The 9,640-nt window shown below is 45.2% G+C and overlaps 1 protein-coding gene across 1 annotated transcript; it reads left to right on the top strand.

Annotated features, from left to right (window-relative positions):
- Positions 1 to 1,295: 1,295 nt before the first annotated feature.
- On the top strand, positions 1,296 to 9,284 carry LOC128741800 (beta-1,3-glucan-binding protein-like). Its single transcript, XM_053837853.1, has 4 exons — positions 1,296 to 1,467; positions 7,984 to 8,078; positions 8,177 to 8,331; positions 8,397 to 9,284. The coding sequence occupies exons 1-4, from the start codon at positions 1,326 to 1,328 to the stop codon at positions 9,181 to 9,183; spliced, it is 1,179 nt and encodes a 392-aa protein (XP_053693828.1). The 5' UTR covers positions 1,296 to 1,325; the 3' UTR covers positions 9,184 to 9,284.
- The last annotated feature ends 356 nt before the right edge of the window (positions 9,285 to 9,640 follow it).

Below are 9,640 nucleotides of genomic sequence, written 5' to 3'. Positions count from 1 at the left end.
GTGAAATACTAGAATGGACATGTTTCAGTTTCTAACGGTATTTGAAAAATTTATTTTTTCCCGTAAAATGTTTATATTCAATTTTGTCTAAAAAATTGTTTCATTTTACGATCAGTACAGAGCAGTTAGCTATTAGTTTACGATCTACAATTGAATTAGGCATTCACACTGTTTAAATAATTGATCTCCCTAATATGAAAATCTAAAAATTCACTGTTGTTAGGTCGACTTCTGAGAATTCCCAATATTAATAAATTTTAATGCAAAATCAACAAACAGCACCTGCGTTGGTGTTTTTACATTGAGGGAAGCAAAAACACTTTTAATTCAACACCTTCGTAGTCGGTATGCTTATGTGAGATGCATCTGGCGATAGTAATTAAAATTGTAAATCATCTCGCAAAGCAACTCATCAACGTGTGTCATTGGTCTAACAATGCATTTATCAAACAATAATAGACATAATTCTCCTCGGCATGTGAACAAATAAGTTTTCATCGTTTTTGCAACCTTACCTATCTGGGATAGCTGGGTTGTTTTTCTCGAAACCCCCCCCCCCCCCCAAAAGGGGTACGGTGGGAGTTTTAAATTAAACGCTATGCACGTTTTGTTGTTCCGCGTTATTTCATAATTCTTTATTCTGAGAGCAAAAATTTTTCGTTTTAATCTAGTAAGCGTGTTGGTTGAGCTTAAGCATTTTGATTCTACTGAGGATTTCACCCAGTCTAGCTTTCACTGTATTGCATTTAGACTATCCCATTCGTTTGTCTACTGCGTACGGGTACGACTCTAATCTTTACTAATCATTTCAAAGTTCAATAGACTAAAAGCATTGTTGGCGGCGTGGCGTGGATGTTCTCTAATGGATTTATGGGAAATGCATTTTGAATCTGACACTCACCGAATGCTCATAAATTCATCCTTACAAATTCGAATGGAAGCATACTGTTGGCAGAACATTGCGATGCATATGCCACGATAGTAATCAGCATCTACTCCATCAGCGTCAGGGCACTATCACCTCTAACTAGTAGCTTTTTTGTGCACTAGAACATAAATAAGCCTTCATGTCAGCGAGACCAGCTTTTAACTGAGCAGTGTTGTAATGGATTGTCACCAGAGCGTACTAAATCAGTTCGCAATCTCCGAAGCAACGGTACACCCGGTACGGCAATTCCGCTGAATCAACAGGTGAGAAGAGGTGTTCCCACGCGGAAAATGATTTAGGGAACTGAATATAAATGGCTTACCGTGGGCTATAAAACGGGACCGGTGTGGGCGTCTTGTAGTTAGAACCATTCCGATAGCCCGCAAAGCCCGCGAAAATGGGTGTGCTATCCGTTTTGACCGTTTGTGCTTTTTTGGCCGTGTGCCTGTGGGTGGATTACGGAAGTGCTGGTAAGAGCAGCTCCAGTGCGAAGTGTGAAAAATCATTAACTTCCGCCAGCGGATCTAAAGCTGCTTCCGGTAAGTGAGTAGTTTGCGATAGTTAGCTTTTGTTTTTTGGTTTGTGGTTTTGTCTGTTTGATCTATTATCTTAAAGGATCTCGTGGCTATATTTTGCTGGATTACGCCGAATCCGTTAACTCACGCATTTATTTGCTGATTCCGTCCTCACAATTCGTTCACGGTATCTCTGTTGTGCTGAATTTTTACACTTACATAGAATAAGGTTAGATGCTGTTTCGTTTTCATACAAGTACAAGACCACAGTTTGAATACTATTAGAATATATTATATTGCAATGTATTACAAAATCGTACAGTCGATCGGATGAAAGGAACAGTCACGCATTTTCCTAACAAGGTTTTTTTCTGACATCAAATCGGTTTAAGTGTACGTACTGTTGTCGTCTTTCGTCTTGTTTTTCATCGTCTTTTTCGCCGACTTGTTATCACGTTTTCGTTACGTTACGTTATTCGTGGTTTTTTGACGTTTGATTTTGGCATTTTGCCGTTTTACAGCAACTTCTTGTCATTTTACTTGTGCTTTTTGTTGCTCTTTTGGCATCTTTTCTTCGTTTTTGTCGTCGCTTCGCCATTATTTTCATTATCTTTTCGTGGCTTTTTCGTCATTTATCAGCGACCTATACTTTCTTTTCGTCGTTCTTTCATGGTCTTCCTGTCGTACATTCGTTATCTTTTTTTTACCTTTGTTGTACTATAACTTTGAATGTTTGTTGCCTTTTTAACGCTTTTCAGACGTTTTTTTACCGCTTTTTGTCGTAGTTTTGGTGACCTTTTGTCGTTTATTCATTATATTTTATCATGTTCTTCCTGTCATATTTTTGCCGTTTTTCCACGTCTTTTCCGAAACTTTTTATTGAATTTTCGCCATATATTCACCATATTTCCGTTGCTTCTTCGTTGTCTTTTCTTCATATTTCAGTCATCTTTTTATCGCCTTTTTGTTAAGTTATCTGAAGGCTTAAATATGCAACACGTTTTTATTATCGCGGAAAATGATTAATTACAGGCGAAACAGTGCGTTGATAAATGTCCGGAGATTCCTTCGTCTTTGATTTTAATTTGCCACGTGACAAAATTCGTTGCAACTTTTCTGTGTTTTTTCTACAAATGATGAATAAGAAAATTAGTGTACTTCCGTGAATGTGAATGTTATTAGTTTAAGAACCAATTGCCATTCCATCATTGGGAAAAGTATGTCTGCTGATGTTCACCTTGTTCCGTATTTCAATAAGGAAAATATCAGTGTTATCAGTCCGACAGTGTTTAGTATCCAACAGATCTTGCAGAAATGTCGGGAGTACAACGTGCCCACGCATCACATCTTTTTTGATTTCAAAGCAGCATACGATACAGTCGATCGAGATAAGCTATGGCAGATAATGCACGAATACGGTTTTCCGGACAAACTGACGCGACTGAACAGAGCTACATTGGATCGAGTGATGTGTTTCGTACGCATCTCTGGGACACTCTCGAATCCCTTCGAGACGCGACGAGGGTTGAGACAAGGTGACGGTCTATCCTTCATGCTGTTCAACATCGATCTTGAGGAGGTGATCCGACGAGCGGGCATCGAAACGAGAGGCACGGTTTTAACCAAGAGTAGCCAACTTCTAGGCTTTGCAGATAACTTCGATATCATTGACAGGAACTTTGCGACGGCGGAGGCAATCTACGCCAGACTGAAAGCGGAGTCTAGAAGAATTGGGCTAAAAATAAATGTGTCGAAGACCAAATACATGAAAGGAAGAGGCTCCAAGGAAACAAACGCGCGCCTCCCACGGACGGTAACCGTTGACGGCGACGAACTAGAAGTGGTAGAGGACAACAACACTAGTAAGGAGATCCCGCGGCGTATCCAAGCGGGAAATTGGGCCTACTTTGCCCTTCGAAAAACGCTACGATCAGGAAGCATACGCCGCCGCACGAAGCTAACAATGTACAAAACCATTATTATGTACAAAACCATTATTAGACCGGTAGTTCTTTATGGACTTGAAGCCGTGACGCTGCTTACGGAGGACATACGCGGCCTTGCCGTGTTTGAGCGGAAAGTGCTGCGGACGATATTTGGCGGAGTACACACTGAAAGCGGAGAGTGGCGGAGGCGTATGAATCACGAGCTACAGGCACTGCTTGGGGAGACTCCCATCGTACATCTAGCGAAAGTTAGCAGGCTACGGTGGGTCGGACACGTCGTAAGGATGCCGGACGACAGTGCGACGAAAATAGTCCTCTTCAACAACCCCACTGGCACCAGGAACAGGGGGGCCCAACGTGCACGATGGCTCGACCAGGTCGAAAGCGATTTGCGACTTCTGAGACGACTAGGAAATTGGCGACGAGTGGCCCAAGACCGAGTTGAATGGAGACGAGTGCTTGAAACAGCACGAGCCACCCCGGCTCTATGCTGCTGAAGAAGAAGACAGTGTTATCAGTCAGTATATTCATCGAAATCCATGAAATTATGAATCATGGGCTTCAAATGGTGAGTTGACAACCTGGAAGGAGCGTCAAACACAGCTCTGGTCCTCACAAGCTCCCGCCTCACGCCTCCACGAGTCATATGATACCAAATGCGGCGTAGCCTGGGCAATGTTGTCAATCTGACAATAGCGAAGTGAGGAGGTGCGACGCGAATACTGGCGCGGTAACCATAGCATGGCGGTTCCAACACGAGCGTCTGTCCACCAAGGAGGTGCGGCTCAAACAGCGTCTGTTCTCCATGTTAGGGGCGGCTGATTATTATACTCGTCCTTATGCCAGCAGGGACTCTAAACAGTGCTGCGCACGATGGTCCTCCGGCGAGACAGGAGGTTAGGGGCAGGCCCAACAAGCCGCCCTGGAAAACTAAAAGTTACCAACAACGAAGAAGAAAATAGGGATCGGAACAATCGGCGTCGACCCACGCGACGAAATAAGGACTACGATTGGAAACTCGGGACATGGAATTGCAAATCGCTCGGCTTCCCGGGTTGCGATAGAATAATATATGATGAACTACATCCCCGAAACTTCGAAGTCGTAGCACTGCAGGAACTTTGCTGGACAGGACAGAAGGTATGGAAAAGCGGGCATCGAGCGGCTACTTTCTACCAGAGCTGTGGCACCACCAACGAGCTGGGAACCGGCTTTATAGTACTGGGAAAGATGCGCCAGCGTGTGATTGGTTGGCAACCGATCAACGCAAGGATGTGCAAGTTGAGGATTAAGGGCCGTTTCTTCAATTACAGTATCATCAATGTGCATTGCCCACACGAAGGGAGACCCGATGATGAGAAGGAGGCGTTCTATGCGCAGCTGGAGCAGGTGTATGATGGCTGTCCGCGACGGGACGTGAAAATCGTCATCGGTGACATGAACGCGCAGGTAGGACGGGAAGCTATATATAGACCGGTAATCGGGCCAAACAGCCTGCATGCCGCAACGAACGACAACGGCCAACGATGCGTAAATTTTGCAGCCTCCCGCGGAATGGTAGTCCGAAGTACCTTCTTCCCCCGCAAAGATATCCACAAGGCCACCTGGAGATCACCAGACCAACGAATAGAAAACCAAATTGACCATATTCTAATCGACGGTAAATTCTTCTCTGATGTTATAAACGTTCACACCTACCGCAGTGCGAATATAGATTCGGATCATTTCCTAGTTGCAGTTTGCATGCGCTCAAAACTCTCGACGGTGCATAACACGCGTCGAAGTCGTACGCCGCGACCCAACATCGAGCAGATACGAGTCACCGGATTTGCCCAGGAATACGCGCGGCAGCTGGAAGCAGCGCTACCAATGGAAGAGCAACTTGGCGCAGCAACTCTTGAAGATGGTTGGAAAGGCATTAAGACCGCCATCGGTAGCACTGCACTAGCCGCACTAGGTATAATGAATCCGAACCGAAGAAACGATTGGTTCGACGGCGAATGCGAGCAATTAGTGCAGGAGAAGAATGCAGCACGTGCGAGGATGCTGCAACACCGTACGAGGGCGAATGTGGATCGATATAAACAAGCACGGAACAGGCAAAACTCGGTCTTCCGGAGGAAAAAGCGCCAACAGGAAGATCGGGATCGCGAGGCGATGGAAGAACTGTACCGTGCTAACGATAAACGGAGGTTCTACGAGAAGTTAAACCGCTCGCGCAAAGGCCATGTGCCGCAGGCCGATATGTGTCGAGACTCAGACGGTAATCTTCTCACGAACGAACGTGAGGTGATCGAGAGGTGGAAGCAGTATTATGACGAGCACCTTAACAGCGATGTAGCTGAACATGGAGGTGACGATATGGCAATAGATCTTGGAGCACGTGCAGAAGACGACAGAATACCAGCCCCTGACCTCCAGGAGGTAGCAGAAGAGATCGGTCGGCTGAAGAACAATAAAGCGGCTGGGGCTGATCAGCTACCCGGCGAGCTGCTGAAATACGGTGGTGACGCACTGGCTAGAGCGCTGCACTGGGTCATTGTCAAGATTTGGGAGGATGAGCTACTACCGGAGGAGTGGACGGAAGGCATCGTGTGTCCGATCTACAAAAAGGGCGACAAGTTGGATTGTTGCAACTACCGCGCAATCACACTGTTGAACGCCGCCTACAAGGTACTCTCCCAACTTTTATGTCGTCGACTATCACCATTTGCAAAGGAGTTCGTGGGGCAATATCAAGCGGGATTCATGGGTGCCCGTGCCACCACGGACCAGATTTTCGCGCTTCGGCAAGTGTTGCAGAAATGTCGCGAATACAACGTGCCCACGCATCATTTATTCATCGACTTCAAATCGGCGTACGACACGATCGATCGAGATCAGCTATGGCAGATTATGCACTACTACGGATTTCCGGATAAACTAACGCGATTGGTCAAGGCGACGATGGATCGAGTAATGTGTGTTGTTCGAGTATCAGGGGCAGTCTCGAGTCCCTTTGGATCTCGAAGAGGGTTACGGCAAGGTGATGGGCTTTCATGTTTGCTGTTTAACATCGCTTTGGAGGGTGTGATAAGAAGAGCGGGTATAGACACGAGTGGCACGACATTCACGAAGTCCGTCCAGCTTCTTGGTTTCGCTGACGACGTTGACATCGTTACACGTACCTTTGAGAGGATGGGGAAACGTACATCGGACTGAAAGCTGAAGCCAAACGGATAGGACTTGTCATTAATGTATCGAAAACAAAATACATGAAAGGAAGAGGTTCTAAAGAAGTGAATGCTGACCTCCCTCCCCGGATTCATTTAGACGGTGATGAAATCGAGGTGGTAGAAGAGTTCGTGTATCTGGGCTCACTGGTTACCGCAGACAACGACACCAGCAGAGAAATACAAAAACGCATTATGGCAGGAAATCGTGCCTACTTTGGACTCTGTAGGACGCTGCGATCGAACAAAATTCGCCACCGCACGAAGTTAACAATCTACAAGACGCTGATTAGACCGCTAGTCCTTTACGGCCATGAGACATGGACTATGCTCGTGGAGGACCAACGCGCTCTTAGTGTTTTCGAACGGAAGGTGTTGCGCACCATCTACGGCGGAGTGCAGATGGAAGACGGAACGTGGAGGAGGCGAATGAACCATGAATTGCATCAGCTGCCACCCATCGCTGCCACCGCAAAAATCGGTCGCCTGCGATGGGCTGGACATGTCGTGAGGATGTCGGACGACTGCCCGGTTAAAAAAGTTCTCAATAACGATCCGACTGGAACGAGACGGCGGGGCGCGCAGCGAGCAAGATGGATCGATCGATCAAGTGGAAGGCGACCTGCGGACCCTACGTAGACTACGTGGCTGGCGAATTGCGGCCATGGACCGAGCAGAATGGAGACGACTTCTTCGTACAGCAGAGGAAACCACGGCCTGGAGCTGATTAAGTAAGTAAGTATGAAATTATGAAATTCATGATCGAAAACCTGAAAGTGAAAAATATCATGCCTTCAACGCAATGTTCTTTTCCGTAAAATCTATGAAAATCAGTAGATACGGTTAGTTGATCCGTAAAAAATCCTAAATCCGTAGAATTACGGGTAGATCGATACATCTAACATCACTGACGACAATGGTACAATGACAATGGATTCCAGTCCGAAAGTATACAAAGCAAAGCCGTGGGATTAAACGTACTTTCTAAGATTTGACGCTTCTTTATCGACAGCCTTCGCAGCCGGCTATTAGAGTATAGGACAGTTACGGGGCCCGAAACATTACCCAATTTCTAAATAACCTAAGCTGTATTGCTTTTTGCATAGAGTATATGGTAAGTGCAGGTTACCTATTTTGAATTCTCGAAGTAGTTAATTATTTTGGTCTTACCAATTAGAGTTGGTTTTCCTTATGTATGGATTCAAGAAGTAGCTTAATTTAAATACCTAGTTGAGTTTGGTCTGAAATTTTGTTTTCGGAATCAGACCGTTTGTTTTTATTTGGCAGACTTTGCAGTCAGATGGACTAGATTAATTAAGATTGAAATTGTTTTCCAACAAAAAACCAAATGACCGTAATCTCATATGTTTGTTTTCGCTCAGGTACTTACTGCACGGGAGATTTGATATTCGAGGACAGCTTCGATAGTTTTGATTTGGACACTTGGCAACACGAAAATACTCTGGCTGGAAGTACCGTACGTGACCACGATACTTGTTTTCTAACAATTATTTTAATTAGAATATTTGGCTCAAAATTTACCACAAAATGGTGTTGTTTTTTATTTGCTTTCAGAAGTGGGAATTTCAGTGGTTCACCAACAACCGTTCCAACTCTTTCGTGAAAGAAGGTAACCTCTTCATACGACCTACGCTAACAGTGGATGAGTACGGTGAAGCATTCCTACGCTCTGGTGTTCTTAACATTCACGGAGGTTCTCCGGCTGAACAGTAATATATCAGTCAAGTGATTCTGATTCAAAATTTCATCACTCGTTTTTTCCGTCTTTTGGTAGGTGCACCAGGCAAAGCTTTCTAGGCTGTGAACGTACTGGAAGTCACTTCCAGATTCTCAACCCGGTGAAAAGTGCCAGTCTTCGTACGGTAGAATCGTTTGCGTTTAAGTACGGAAAAGTTGAAATCAGCGCGAAGCTACCGGCTGGTGATTGGCTGTGGCCATCCGTTTGGTTTCTACCGAAATATGACGCTTATGGTGCATGGCCAGCTTCGGGGGAAATCGACCTGTTGGAATCGAAGGGAAATCGAGATTTGATCAAGAATGGGATCAACGTCGGCATAGAGCAAGTTTGTTCTAAACTACAGTTTGGACCGAACGAAGCCTACAACGAAGCAGCGACGACAACGTTCACCCGGAACTCTGAATCCGGCAAAGGATATCATACTGGATTTAATCGGTACCAAATGGAGTGGACGCCGGATCATATCGCCTTTAGCATCAACGATATTGAAACGGGGACGGTGAAGACCGGCACGGGATTTTGGGCTCGGGGCAATTTCAACAGCACCGCACCGGGTATGGACAATCCGTGGCGTTACAGCAGCCCTATGGCTCCATTTGATCAGGAGTTTTATTTACGGGTTTCTCTGGCAGTCGGTGGAACGGAATACTTTTCGGACGACGGTATCAATCCGACCAAGAAGCCGTGGTCCAATGAATCACCCCATCCGATGACGGACTTCTGGAATGCGAAAAATGATTGGTTACCAACGTGGAAGTTGGACGAAAATGAATCTACTGATGTTTCCATGCAGGTGGATTACGTACGAGTTTGGGCGTTGTAGACCGCAGTAAAAACTTACGGTACTTCGGTAGTTACATTTAATGGATAAATCGTGCTATAATTATTCAATAAATAAAAACAATCCAATGGAATGTAAAAAATACAGAATTCCCATTTCCGTCATATCGGATCGTAGGTCAAACTCGTGATGTTCAATTTAATGCGATCCTGTGTCAATGTAAAATATTTCATTATTTTAATTGGTACAGTCAAACTTCATTTGTACGGCCAAATTAATATTCAGCAAAGCAGGCGCGTTACATTGTTCATCAGGTTGCATATTTGCTAGCATGACTGCGCTTGGATTCTCTGTTTCTGTGATTCCCGGTTTTGATCGTTGTAATGAATAGCCGTAAGTAGATGTGGTGTCGTTCGTGAGCGGAACGAACGAGCAAGCGATCAATATCTGTTCCGGTGATCTGGTGGATCTGATGCTTGGATTTTTGAGGTTGAGTCAT

Source organism: Sabethes cyaneus, chromosome 3, assembly GCF_943734655.1.
Source record: "Sabethes cyaneus chromosome 3, idSabCyanKW18_F2, whole genome shotgun sequence".
Classification (NCBI taxonomy): Eukaryota; Metazoa; Arthropoda; class Insecta; order Diptera; family Culicidae; genus Sabethes; species Sabethes cyaneus.
Note: the sequence above shows the minus strand (reverse complement) of the source record. Positions and strands in the feature narration are given on the sequence as shown.

Bases quoted from the DNA above. Each gene is read 5' to 3' on its own strand.
- LOC128741800 (XM_053837853.1), top strand. From the start codon at position 1,326: ATGGGTGTGCTATCCGTTTTGACCGTTTGTGCTTTTTTGGCCGTGTGC. The intron at 8,079-8,176 runs GTACGTGACCAC...ATTTGCTTTCAG, and splicing joins ATACTCTGGCTGGAAGTACC to AAGTGGGAATTTCAGTGGTT. The intron at 8,332-8,396 runs GTAATATATCAG...GTCTTTTGGTAG, and splicing joins GGAGGTTCTCCGGCTGAACA to GTGCACCAGGCAAAGCTTTC.